This window comes from Podarcis liolepis, assembly GCF_965112155.1.
Source record: "Podarcis liolepis genome assembly, chromosome: 2".
Taxonomy (NCBI): domain Eukaryota; kingdom Metazoa; phylum Chordata; class Lepidosauria; order Squamata; family Lacertidae; genus Podarcis; species Podarcis liolepis.
The window spans coordinates 55,147,676-55,161,923 of record NC_139555.1 but is presented as its reverse complement, the minus strand read 5'-3'; the positions used below and the strand labels follow the sequence as shown (position 1 = coordinate 55,161,923).

General features: G+C 40.0%; 1 protein-coding gene and 1 long non-coding RNA gene across 14 annotated transcripts in view; one reads left to right on the top strand and one right to left on the bottom strand.

The window, feature by feature from the left end:
• The window catches only part of ARHGAP26 (Rho GTPase activating protein 26), a 207,506-nt gene that overhangs the window by 141,496 nt on the left and 51,762 nt on the right, over positions 1-14,248 (top strand). For all 13 annotated transcript variants that reach the window (XM_083487861.1, XM_083487863.1, XM_083487859.1 and 10 more), the window contains one exon: positions 13,892-14,051. In XM_083487861.1, coding sequence (XP_083343987.1) covers positions 13,892-14,051 — 160 coding nt within the window. The remainder of the gene's footprint in view (positions 1-13,891; positions 14,052-14,248) is intronic.
• Positions 1,730-9,308, bottom strand: LOC310699683. Its single transcript, XR_014522197.1, has 3 exons — positions 9,122-9,308; positions 2,375-2,517; positions 1,730-1,848 (listed from the first exon to the last, which is right to left on the bottom strand). It is a non-coding gene; the product is annotated as an uncharacterized lncRNA (long non-coding RNA).

Here is a 14,248-nt window from a genome sequence, read left to right as displayed (position 1 = left end):
CTAAATTTATCCCGTGCGAAAAGCTGATGTGCTGCACAATTTTTACCTTGTGTTTGGCAGACGTCGTCAACGTAGTGCCCATGGGTTCACATGACGGTGTAAAGGCCTTCCCTGGCGCAGGGTTCCCCTCCCTCAAAATTAGGCTTGAAAGAAGCCTATAGTGTGAGTTGTGGAATGTGATTGGCTGCCAATGTATATGTGTGTGTTACTCAGAACCGTTTATCTGGTTTTCAGATGTGTTTAAAAAGGTCCAGTCACGGACGACTCTGGGGTTGCGGCGCTAATCTCACTTTACTGGCCAAGGGAGCTGGCGTACAGCTTCCTTTTTAAAAATAATAATAATAATAATATTTATTAAGAATTTAATAATTACAAAAAGAAGAAAAAAAGTTAAACAAAACAATACAATACATAAAAAGCAAAAAAACAACACTGCTTATCTTAACAAAATAAAAACAAAAACAAAGACAGAAACAGTTAAAAACACATCCAATATTTTAATATCTTGTCTTTCATTTACTTGTTTCGACGACCTCCTCACACCTCCCTTTTTTGTATTCTAGTTCAATTAGCTATTTCAGTAAATCCTTTCCATCTTTCTCAGTTTTTGTCCTATAGTTTATCTTAACACAATCTAACCTTATTTTTTCCCCTTTGGCCCATTAACAGTCTTTTTTTACTTGATTCTTTATAACATTTCTGCTAAAGCCATATAACTTCATTCCAGCATCCTTCTAACATTCATTAATTTTACAGTGTTTCTGTAAATAGTCTTTAAATTTTTTCCAATCTTCTTCCACCGACTCTTCTTCCTGGTCTCGGATTCTGCCAGTTCATTTACGCCAGTTCACTGGCGTACAGCTTCCAGGTCATGTTGCCAGCATGACTAAGCCACTTCTGGTGAACCAGAGCAGTGTACAGAAATGCCGTTTATGTGTTTATGGGCTGCCAAAACTTGGTAACCTTTCTTTATGGGAGTAATTTGGATTATATGATCTAATTTGTTTTGTATTCTTTAATATGGATAACACTGTTTTCAGTGTGTTGAGGGTTGGTGCAGAGGCTTCAGGACCTTTATCTCTCTATTTCTCCAAACAGAGGGTGTTCGCTAAGTTTTTATGTCTGTTTATAGAAGTTTTTTTTATATACCACCTTCTCACAAAACATCAGCAACATTAAAAACCCATTAAAAGCTATACAAAACAATCAATAAAATGACTGGAAAACATTGAACAACTGCATAGGCCCATTGACATAAAAAAACCAAACATCTTCAAGGTATGCCTGAGGGTCAAAAATGAGGAGGCCTGCTGAATCTCTGCTGGAAGAGTTTTCTGCAACACATTCTTTTTAGCATGGTGAAATATACTCAGAGTCGCAAAGTGATTTCATGCTCTTTATTCAGCTCATAGTGGTGAGGAGGAATGAATGCAAGTCCCCTCACAGTATCTGCTTTATATACATTATTTACACAATGGGCTGCACATGATTGGCTAATTCCGGAATTCTACTGTAAGCCAATCAGGTTGTGGATTCACTTCTATCTGGAGCAGGATTGGGTGGTTCCTGCCAACCAATCATACTGCTGCATTGTTCTAGGACCAATCAGACTGCTGCATTCTGAATCCTATTGTTCTAGGACCAATCAGACTGCTGCATTTTGGATCCTATTGTTCAAGGACCAATCAGACTGCTGCAGTTTGGATCCTATTCAACTCAGTACATAACACATGGGCAAAGTAAAAGGCTCCTTGCAGGACAGTTCACAGAAAGAGAGTTGTGTGTGTTCCTTCAAGTGAGATGATACATGTTGTGCTGTGTGGCTCATTCCTTTTGTGTCTATTAATCCTATAAATCAGCAAGAAGAAACAGTTAACCAACAGGACAAGGTTTGTTTCTTTTCTGCTTTCCCCCCTTTCGCTCTGATGATCTGAAGCTGCTTCAGCAAGTTACTTAATTTTATTCAGAGCATTACCAGATTGTGTTTAAATGAATTGGGGACGGGGACGGGGGACAGACAGCTAGTTTACACCAATTTCTCTAATTCTAATGCACCCCACCCCACAAAACGAAGAAGAAAGCTACAGCACTGGAAATACATTGTGAACCAGTTTTCATTCAGTGAACTCTCTTTGGTTTGTCCAGCATTATGCAACAGGCAAATGCTAATGAAAATTCAAAAGGCTATTGTTTGTACATCAAGACTTTCTGCCAAGGAAGAGGAAATGTTGGGGGAAGGGATGGGGAGGTACTTTATGAAATCTTTTTCAAAACAGCAACTGCTTTATTGCATTTTCCCTCTTTTTTAAAGATATAATACATGATGAGAAGTTAACAAAAGATTGCACATAAAAATTAAAAATAAGGAACATACATATGTAATTTGCATCCATCCATTCTTGGTGGTTTCTGTCATATACTATAAGGACTTCCATTTCTTGTCACTTTCTTTCAGTGATTTCCATTAAGACTTTGTAAGTCAGCCGAGTAGATGCATGGGTTGATCATGGATATTCTCTCTGCTATATGTGAGATAAAACAAACAAAAATCACGAAAAATGCTAGGTTTTGCTTTATTCTCCTTTGTCAGGTCACTTTCTCCAACAAGGCCACTGTCCACACCTGTCAATGCTATTCCTCCATTAAATTGCTGTTGGATACTTTTTTATTATAATTATTTATTAAATTTATATACCACCCTTTGTATTTTAAGAAATCTAACCAAGTCCTAGGACCTCATGATGAAATGAACTGTAGCATACTGTGGTGCTCTCTAAATGTTGCAGTGTGTCATGCCTTTGCAGATTGTGAGGCCAGGAGCATGGATTGTCTTGGAGCTGATTTTTGTAAGCTGCTCTGAGAGCCTTTTTTGTGTAAATGGTAGAATATAAATGCTGTAAATTAATAATAATAAATAACTCACATCATTCTTGACCATTGGTCATGTTGATTGGAGCTATAGTTGAACTACCCTTGCTTTTAAGTATTGGTTTGTGCAACCTAGCACTTGTGTAAACCCATTACAATGGGCCAGCTGTTTTTAAGCATAACATGCTGATTTGAACTGGCCCTTGTCCTTTTTTTTGTCTGTCCTAACTCCTTCTCTACTTCAATGTGCTTGATATTTTATTTACACGTCTAAGCACCAAGTGCACGTATATTCTACTGTGGCACAAGCCTGTCTATAATGAGTGGCAGTGGCTCTCCCAAGGTTTCAAGACAGAGCTCTCTCCCAGCCCTACCTGAAGATGCTAGGGATTGAAGCCAGTATCTTCCGGATACAAAATATGCAGAAGATGTTGGCTTCAATCCCTGGCATCTCCAGGTAGGTCTGGAAGAGACCCCTGTCTTGAAACCTTGGGGAGCCAATGCAACCAACTATAGACAACCATGAGTTAGATGGACCAATGGTTTGACTTGATAGAAGGCTGCTTCCTGTGTTCCTGTGTTCATATCACCACCTGTAGCTTCTCAACTCCAGGGATTTCTTAACTGAATACCAGATGGTTAGTTGAGCAAGAATATGTTTTTCAAGAATATGAAAATACGTTTGCAAGAATGTTTTTCTCGTTGAAGTACACAAAATTGTTTAATGTTTTCCACCGTGTATAGAAATTTGGTGTGTGTGTTTAAAAGCAAGTGTACTTATTTCAGCAATTACTAGCCCACTACTAAAAAAATCTATCATTCCTGGAAGCTATTGGAAATGAGATGGTCTTTAAGAGTTTCGTGCACAGCTTGTTCTTGCAGTGATTTATGTCAGAAGGAAAACCAATATTACTGTGTTACAGTCTCAAAAAGTTAATAAATGTAGTTAAGTCTCTGTATGGAAAAAAAGAGATAAGCCTTAACAGAAGTAAATGTAGAAGCACAGTGAAAGCCTGGTTCCTGTTTTTGAAAAGTAACAGCATCTGAAGAAAGTATGACATCTAAACCAATTATCTCTGCAAACATTTACTGGAGCCCTATATCCAGGTACATGGACACAGTTTCCATTGAAATGAGTAGGATATAAGCAAAGGCAATTAGAGTGAAAATGCAGTGTATATTTATGAGCTGAACTCTGTCATTTAAACCAGCACTACGTATGACAGGTGGCATGGGGATGCCAGTGAATGTACCATTCTCTTAACTGATGGAGGTACATGCCGTGCATTGTGATGACATCATGTTGTGTGTGTGTGTTTGCTCCACATCATTGGATAGAACTTCACAGTATGATGACATATCTTACGTCTGATAGGGTTGAAGAGGAAAACTGCAAGCACCTGCCTGACAAGCTTCTCTGATAACCTGAAAACTATCATATGAATCTGATCTAACATCCATTGACATTAATGAACTAAAATGCATACTTATTTCACCCTTTGTATCCAAAGCTCGAAATGTGTGGCTGCATACAGAATGTTAAGGGGGATTCTCTTTTTGCATGTTATATATATTGGCTGTGAATCTTGGGGGACCTGCTCCCTGGTCTGCAGTCCTTTTCCACCTGGCCCAGGAGGGTGGGGGCCCTGACTTATTCCAGCTGCAGAAGCTGAGGCATCTGAACAGACTTTTGGGTTGGGGTATTGCGCAGCGGCTTTTGTTGCTGTTGTTATTGCCCCAGTTGTCTAGTTTTAAATTGTTTTTAACTTGTGTGTTTTTAAATTCAGGGTTTCGGTTGATTTTGAATGGAAAGACATGGGATATGCCTGGTATACTTCAGAGCTTAGGGAAAGGAAACAAGCTGGGAGACGGCTCAAACTTGAATAAAGGAAAACCCTGGTCATATGCAATCAATCGTTCGTGAGGGTTCGGTATTGAGCCTACCTAGTGGCAGTGAAGGCATCAAAGAATGAAGTGGCAAAACCAATGATAGCTCACTGTGCCTTGTTTGCGTAGCATTTTGAGGATAAAATTGCTCACATCCAGTACAGCAGCTGAATCTCAAGGGGTGACTAGAGCACTGTCTAGTCCTGTTGTGTTGGATGAGCTTCATTTAGTTGGGTTTGATGATGTATTTTCTGTTTTTATTTTGTATCTTTATGTTGTGAACCACCCTGTGCTCTTTGGATGAAGGGGAGTAAACAAATTTAATAAATAAAGTAAATAAAAATGGTAGATACATAAACAGAATGCAGGCTGATATCCCTCTTCAATTGAAAATATGTATCCATGTAAAATTTATCACATGCCCTCTTTTAGGAAACATTTTTTGAGCAACCATTTCTTTCTAAAGGAGTTGATTCAATATTTGCATGTGCGCCCTGCAAATCAGGTGGCACCAATTCTAGCAATTGCCTATATGTGCTGTAAAGGACGAACTTTGATCTTATAATCACTAACTCCCTTGAAAGCTGCTCACCTGACAGTTGGGTAAATTGCTCTGTCAACATCACATGCCTGTATATAAATACAAAGTATAAAGTGAAAAATAGCCTTCAGACTACAACATTTACAGTAAACAACTGTATTTTTATTAGCGCTTGTGAAAAAGGGTCTTGTTGGGTTATGCAAACTGTTTTCGTCGGCCAAAAAGGAATGGCCCATCCAGTTTAGCAATCCTGCCTCCACTAATGGATACTAATGGATAGATACTAGAACATACAGAGAGGATGATAAAACCATATTCCATATATGCTCACTTCTCTCTCTCTCTCTCTCTCTCTCTCTCTCTCTCACACACACACACACACACACACACACACACACAATTAAAAAAAGAGAGGCTAGGATGCCCAGAATGCAAGAAATAAGTCCAGGTTGATTTGTATTCCCTAAGAATACTGAGGGTTCTTTTTTGTACCTGAAAATACTACTGTAATAGAATCATAGAATTAAGTAGACAATGTTGTTATGCTGGAGTGTACAGCAGCCTATTAGGCTCTGTGGTTTATAATTATATATAGACTTTCCATGTTGTAGTTTGCAAACCTCTGAAAATTAATTGCACTTAATGTTAGTTCTGCTAAATTTGGATCACTGTCACACCTGCATTATTTTTTTAAACGGAGATATTCACACCTACATTTTTTGAAAAGGAGATTCCCCCCCAACTCATGGTTGCCTAACTCGTGGAAGATAATTCCATGATAATTAATTTCAAGATCATTAATCCAGGACATTGAGGAATGGTGTATCTAATGTTGCAATGTTGATAGATATCTTGGCCTTTTTGCAGAATGTCATGCAGAAGATATGACAGAATATCTCGTGCAGTTTTTGTCATTGCCCTTATTAAAAGCAGGCTGAGTGTGACTGGGAACTACAGGAACAGCATACACCATAGTTAGTGGAGTCTGTTGAATCACTGTATTTTTTCTGAGAGTTTTCTTAGTTGCAAAACCTCCATTTTCCTGTCTTCTACCTAGATTTTGATTCCTCCTTTACCTGTGTTGTAGGTCAGTCTACAGTCAGCTAAGCAGTTGTACTTTCCAACTTAGCTGGCTTAGGCTGTTGAAGTTAGTGGGACTAAGCAAGCATAAATGATTTTTGTTTGCAGCCTCCTAAGAGAATACAGTCCAGGTGTTCCTTTTTTTCCTATGGCACATGTGTGCATGCAGTATGTAGTTCAAGAAAGGAAGTCAAGGAAGAGGATAGTTACATGAGAAAACCTTTTTCACTTTGCCATAACTTTCCAGTACTGTATAGGGCAGAAAGGAAGGGTCTGCTGCTGTGGCAGCTGTTTTTGTATTTAATTCTGTGCCTACCTTAATATTATTTGTAATAATGTGGCTGAATAATGAATAACCATTATGGTGATTTATATTTAAATATATTACAACATGTTAATAACTTTGAAAAGAAATACCTTATTAAGGTTTCTGAAATGAATATAAATGTAAGGTGGGTTTTATGTCTAAAGCTGCATCTTCTATTGATATTTCAGTATACATATTTCTTAATGTAGCCATGTATAACATAACTAGGTTTCAAAGTTTGCATCAGATTTGCAGAAGCCACTCTTAATTGCCTCTTTGGCTTTCTGGGAACTTTCTCCCTTGAATTATTTTCTCCCTTGGAACACCTTACATCAACTACTGTACTGCAAAAATGGCGAGAATAGATGCTAGTATTTGTTTTGTACTCTTACTTGTACATGTCATGTTCTCATCTGTTTTCCCAGAAAGTGTATTCTGAAAGACATCTGCTCCTCTTATACAAGTGTCCTTTTCCTGGGCCAAGGATGTTACAATGACTCAAAGCAATTATATATGCCCACATTGTTTGCAATTGATATGAAGAGACTGACCCTTTACAGAAATAGAGAACAAGAGCTGCTGCTTGTTTCATGCGATTTCCTCCCGCTCCCCTGGCAGCGATGACTAAATCCTTCATAGTACAATGGATAACCATTTCCTAGATTAGGGGAAGTTGGAAAAGGGTTTCCCATGTTGTTAGACTAATAGTGGATGAATTGTGAAATATAAGTTTTTCTAGGTATCTCTGGAAGGTGTCATGATTTGAAACCTACACTTGTCATCAAAAAACAACATTGCAAGGTTCCAAATGGAGTTACCTAATGTGTTTTGTGCTCTCAAAATGCTTTACAAAATGGTAAGAACTACTTCAGATATTGTCTGTATTAGGCTTTTCCTTTCAGTGGCACTGCCACTGAGCAGTTATGGCACGGATTCTCTCCCACATTGAAAGTTTCCACATTAGCAAATGGATCTGCTAATATAATGTAGAGAACCTGTGCTACATGTTTCCAAAAAATAATTTTTTTGCAGTTTCTTGGTTGGGACTGAAACATGCAGCTTGGCCCTCAGTCACACAACAAGGAAGCTGACCTGTAGAACCTTTAGACCAGAGATGGCGAACTTGTGACACCAGAGCTGGCCCACCCATGAGGCGGACAGAAACAGCCACCTTGGGTGGAGGAATCCTATGGGGCGGTGTCCCCACAGGCCACCCTGCCACCACCGGGGGTTGTGGACTGGCAACTTCCAGCAAGGTCTCATAGAACTCCTATGAGATCTCGCAAGATCTTGCCAGAAGCCATCACCCAGTAATCAAGGCTCTGGGAGCATGTGGCACCTGCCTGTTTCAGGTTGTGAAACAGGGCAGGCCACCCCTGTGTGACACTCCCAGGTGTTGTTAGGAATTGTAGTCTATCATACCTGACTATTGGCCCTGTTCACTGGGGCTGATGAGAGTCGGAGTCCACAACATCTGAGTGGTTCACACCTTTTCCATCCCTGCTTGAGACAATCTGTTCCATATTACAGAAACCTCAAGCCTTCCTTCACAGTTACTTTATAAACAGGCACTAAATCATACAATATCCTTTGTAGGTCTGTGGGCATATTGCCACTTCTTTGTCATGCACTGTGAAACATATTTATCTCAGCTTCTTTTTGTGCCCTTTTCAAATTTGCATTTCATGGCATTTCTGAAAATGGGAAATGTTTACCTTTTAGAGCAGAGCGGTCCAACCTCTCAGACCAAGTGGACTGCAAGAGTACTTTGAAACAGAACCCGTGGGTTACACACTGAATTAAATTTCCATCTTGTAAATTAAAGTGTTTGCAATATAGTTAACATTATTTAATGTATACAGTATATTTAATTAAATACTCAGTTAATGAGTAAAGTATAAATTTCTTCAAAAGCTAAATCACAAAATAATTGAGAAAAAGAAACACCACAGATCTATAAGGATTTATACAGTAATTCAAGATGTCAGTAACCTTTTTCATTGCCAACACTCATTTGTGATAAAAGAAGGCCTCTGATCAGTGTATTTGAAGCAATCACCGCACATTTGTAAAACATTTGCTGACCAACACTTTTTAGCCCACTTGTCCATTCTTGCTGACTAGCCTTCCCTCTCACATCTGGGTTTTACTTTTTCTTTTTAACCTCTTGGAGCCTCCTGCCTCAGCATCTCCCATTTTTACATGCTTGTGCATCTTTCAAACACTTTTCCCTACCTCAGCCTCCTTCCTCACACCTTTGCCAAAATCCATTTCCCCTCAGTCCCCTCCTGTTTTTAGCCCATTCCTCCCCTTGGCTTTTTACCTCAGCACCCACACTTCACTTGTTTTTGCCTCCATGTCTCTTGGCTCACTCAATTCCATTTTATTATTATTAATCTCACTTTATATTCATATTTCATGCTCTCTTTCTCCTCCACTTTTTACCTCACCCACCTTCGCTCGCCTCTCACTTCTGTCTCCCCTCACTTCTCTCTCTCTCCCCTGCCCCTTGCATGGCAGGCTGCACTAGTGGTGTAAGGCAGTTCTCTCCCCCCCCCCTCTCTCTCAGAAGCAAAGAAGGAGAGGGGAGCTCACTGTTACTCAGGAGGCCTAGTCTGGGCCTAGCCTATGGTGTGCTGGGCACTGTCACACGGGACTGGAGCCCCTGATCACAGCCTGCTGAGGAGCTTGCAAGAGCCAGACCAAGCTGGGACAAGGGCATGTGGGTATGGAGAGTGTGTGGAGGCAGATAAGAACATGGTTGCTAAGGGCCACCCAAAAAGGCTTTGAGGGCTGCGTGCGACCCACAGGCTGCATGATGGACTACCCTGTTTTAGAGTGATATTTCTGGTACACCACCAGCCTGCATTCACAACCTTTTGCATGTAGTATCCCATTCTCCTTGGTTATTTTAAATATTTTAGTACATACAGAATTCTTGTTAAGCAACACTACTCAATGATGTGTGCCGGCCAAACTAATATATGTTTTTGTAGTACAGCAAAGGAGCTTTCAGTTACCTTTCATTATATGACTGAGAAATTTGTGAGGCTTGACAAGCTGTTTCCAATGTGGCTTTTCTTCCTTTTCAATCAACAAAAGCAGGTGCCAGTATACTTTATAATTAAATTATACAGCTAAAGAAGAGAATCAAAACACTTTGGCTGGATAATTAAAAAAAAAATTGCAGACATTTTTGTCCAGCATTTGTAAACAGAATGTACAAAGAATGTAGGTCTTCAGACTGCAATCAAGCTTTAGCCAGGAGGAAAATTACATCTAATATCAGTATATGAAGGTAAAACAACACAAAATTCCATCCTTTACTAAATGGAATAGACATGTTGGCCTGGTTGACAACAAACGCTAAGCTCACCACTCGGCAGAAAAATATATAGCCTCTTTGATGCTCTGACAGTCCTGCTTTTACCCATAGCTGAAGCATAGCTTGAATCTGGGCTCATGTTTTGTCTCACTCCAGACAAACCACAAGCTATGGGCAAGGTTTGTCATTTGCTTACCACTTGGGTTTTGCTTGAGGAAGATGATGTTGATGATAATTACAAGCCCAAATTCAAATATTAACAGCCAGCTGAACCATGGTAGCATGGCAGTAGGGAGACCAGGGGAGGAGTGAAATGGGTGCAATTTATTTCTTTTGAATACCAGCTCCTTTGCACAGTTCAGCTTTACCTATGAACTGGGCCATTGTTGACATTGCATGAATTTGGCTTTTACTCAGTGCTATTTTTCTAGAAAAAGCAGTGTCGGAACTCACCACAAGTGCCTCCCTTATTCTCTTATAATGGCAATGGCACCCACCTGAGAGGTGCCGCAACTGAGTTCTTGCTGGGGTAAAAAAAGCTTTCGCTGATTTATGAGTTTGATAAAATGTTGGAGGTGCTAGACAACTGGAATACAGTGGTGCCCCGCAAGACGAATGCCTCGCAAGATGAAAAGCTCGCTAGACGAAAGGGTTTTGCGTTTTTTGAGCTGCTTCGCAAGACGAATTTCCCTATGGGCTTGCTTTGCAAGACGAAAACGTCTTGCAAGTTTGTTTCCTTTTTCTTAACACCGTTAATACAGTTGCGACTTGACTTCAAGGAGCAACTCATAGAACGCGGTGTGGTAGCCTTTTTTGAGGCTTTTGAAGACTTTGGTGATTTTTGAAGCTTTTCCAAAACTTTCCCGACACCGTGCTTCGCAAGACGAAAAATTCGCTAGACGAAAAAACTCGCGGAACGAATTAATTTCGTCTTGTGAGGCACCACTGTATTTTACAATGGGTTGCCTAGTGATGTGAGGTGAGAATTCTCTGGAGAATATTCTCCACAAACTGTAAATTCTGTGTTGTCTACATAGCTGCTTTAAATCTACACACCTCATTAATCAAGAATATTCTTGAGAATATTCTCGAGAATTTAACATCACTAGGGTTGCCAGCCTTTTTAGCCAGTCTCAAAATGGTTGCTGCAGGAGCCATGGCATAACACAACATCAGAAAATAGTTGTGATACCACCACAAAAAGATGCCTCCTGGTTGCTAGGGAAAAAGGAAAGGCAAGCTATGGAGATCCCACAGACTACTAGAAAATAAGATAGAAGCAGGAAAAGTGCACCAAAGGGGAAGGGAAAAGGGCAGCTCTTTAGGACCCCAGGGATTCCTAGTGCCTGCTGTCCAAGCGCCTCTTTTAGCAATCGCTGCATAGGTAACTTTATTGGAGGGCTGGAGACTGGCTTTTTAAAAAAATGAAAGCTCAAAGTCTGGAGCCCCTGCCAGGGGCAGCAGTGAAAACTGGGTTCATTGGCAGCCTCCATTTTACAATGTGCTTAGTACATACAAAATGTGACGGTGGTTTTTCCTGGTAGATCAAAAGCTGTTAATGTAATTCAGGGCACAGCGTAGTTCATCATAATCTTTTGGCAATCTCAGTTAAGATAGCTCTTTGGAACTTCGTTACTCAGACATAAGGAGTTAAGAGATCAGAGCTTGGTCTTAGTAGCCAAAGTCCATGTGTAACTTGACAGGGTGCTCCCAGTCTAGATGACATATTGTGGGACCATGGGGAAGAAAGACTGGGAGCAAGGTATATTTTAAAAAAATATCGCTTGATCCCATGTGACTGTAGCACTTCCAGTTGCAGATAGGGGCATTGCATAACTCACCACACCGCAACATTAAAAAACAGCTGTGCATGTAGAAACCTAACATGTATCCCCTCCTAATATTCTAGATTGCTGTGTGCAGGGAACTGTGTTTTGCAGAGGAGTGCTGGGGGCGGGGGGGGGCGGGAGAGCGAGAGGGAGAGAGAACCTAGAGCTATTTTGCAGAAAAGTCTGGCTCTGAGAATCTTCATCAGTACCTTCATAATAAACATAAGTATATGCTATCCAAATCTGCTATAGGTGTCTGGAAGCTGTTGTCTAATAAATTGCACATTCAAACATGGAAAGTGTGTTAAACTGCATATTTGTTGGTGGAGAATTGTCTTTCCTTGTTCCTCTTGGGAGCTGCAGCGCCAGAACCATTGTTGCATCTGTGTCTGGAATGGATTTCTTATGGTCAAAGTAGCTTTTACCAGCATTCCCCTCTGTTCATTTTCTTCTCTCTGTCATACAATGCTAGTCTGTCCCTTCCTTATATAAATTCCTTCTTGTTAGCAGACTGTGTGTAACAAATCTCCTCCTATGTGCACCTCACAAAATAACCCTGTTGTTCTTTCTCTGATTACCTGGCGCTGCAAGTCTCTGCTATCTGCCTCTCTTTCTATACCTTCCTTATTTGCTTGGAGTGTCTGTTGGAACTGACCTCTTCTTTACCTCTCTGACCTACAATTTTATACTACCTCCCCAATCACTAAAACAACTTTCAGTTTAAAAAAAAAATGGACCTGAGTCATTTCTTCATTCACTGGAGGTTTCAGTTTGCAGAGACCAGTAGGTACATAGCCGAATAACGCTTTCATTTTGAGTTATAGTCTCTCTCACTGTGATATGTTTTGTTGGTGAGATCAAAGGAAATTGTCTGTCTCACCCCTGACCTGGGTGAGTCAGAGACATGCATTAAATCAACATCATGTACTAGAAGAACCATGTCCGGGCACAGTAAATAATACTGTTATCAGCCCACAGATCTGACTCCTTATCCTAGAACATTTTCCAGTGCATTCTCCCATATAGGTATGACATCAATCTTCACTGCAAACCAGCAGATGCTCTGTGCTGTGGTTATTGCTCCAGTGTAAAATCACCATCTAGAATTTACCAGCAAATTCATTCTGTATAATTTGGACTTAATTGGAATCCTGGGTTCCTTTCTGAATGTAGATCAGTGTAGCCCAGCTAGAAAAAGTATTTTCACCACTAACTGCTTCTCTGAATGGGTCATTCTGTTCTTACACATTTGGATTTTGCATGGAAATGTCACTAATGGCACATTCTACTCTCTGGCCACACCTTGATTGCTGTTTTGCTCAATATATCTAACAAGTAAACCTCTAGAATGCAAAGGCTTATACCAAAATAATTCTGTTCTCAATATATTTTTTCCCTGAAAAAGATTAATACCATTGAGCCTCTGAAATTTGTAGTGGCTTACTAGTTTCCCAAGAAAGATTGCAACCTGACATTTGGTTTGGTTTTGTATATTGGCTCTTTTAAGTGTGTGTGTGTGTGTGTGTGTGTGTGTGTGTGTGTGTTTGTGTGTGTGTGTGTGTGTGTGTGTGTGAATGGCTATGAGAATTGGGGAATGATAATGTTATCTAACTGAATCCTCACAAGCTTAACTATGGGTTGAATTTGAGAAGAAAGTATAAAATGCTACGTGGTAAAAATGGAACTGTGTGTAGGAATTCTGAAATAAAATCGAATTCACCCACTGAAATTGGAAAGCATGCAGAGTAGGGCATGTACAATAAAGACACATATCGAGTGATTGAGGATGTCTACTCATCCCTAGTCCTTTTGCGATCAGTGTATGCACCACTTCTGCTTCCACTATCTAGAAAATGGTAGAATAACTCATTTATCTTTTACCAGCAGGGTTATTGAGAAACCTGTTTAGATTGCACAGTGCTGTTCCACACTGCTGAGCTTTGCAGGTTTCCAAATAGCACACAAATATTTGGTAGGATTTTTACCCTAGAGAAATGGGCTAGCCTAGACTATTTATAGTCCTTTTAATATATGCGTTATTTGCTTCATTACAGCGTTGCTCAGAACCACAAACAGAATCTAATGACTGTCGCAAACCTGGGGGTTGTTTTTGGACCAACTTTAATGCGGCCGCAAGAGGAAACGGTTGCTGCGATTATGGACATCAAATTCCAAAATATTGTGGTTGAGATTTTAATTGAAAACCATGACAAGGTAATTTGTTTGAATTTGTACATCTTCCATTTTTTTTTTATTGGTTGCAAATGCTTTCTAATCTAATGCATATTTCCCAGCTGTCCTTATCCACAGAGTTACAGGAAGAGACAAGAACTTTAATATTCACATCTCCATGAGCCTTTCCACATATGGAACCATTTTACTGATTTTGGGGAAGGGGTTCTAGCTGAATT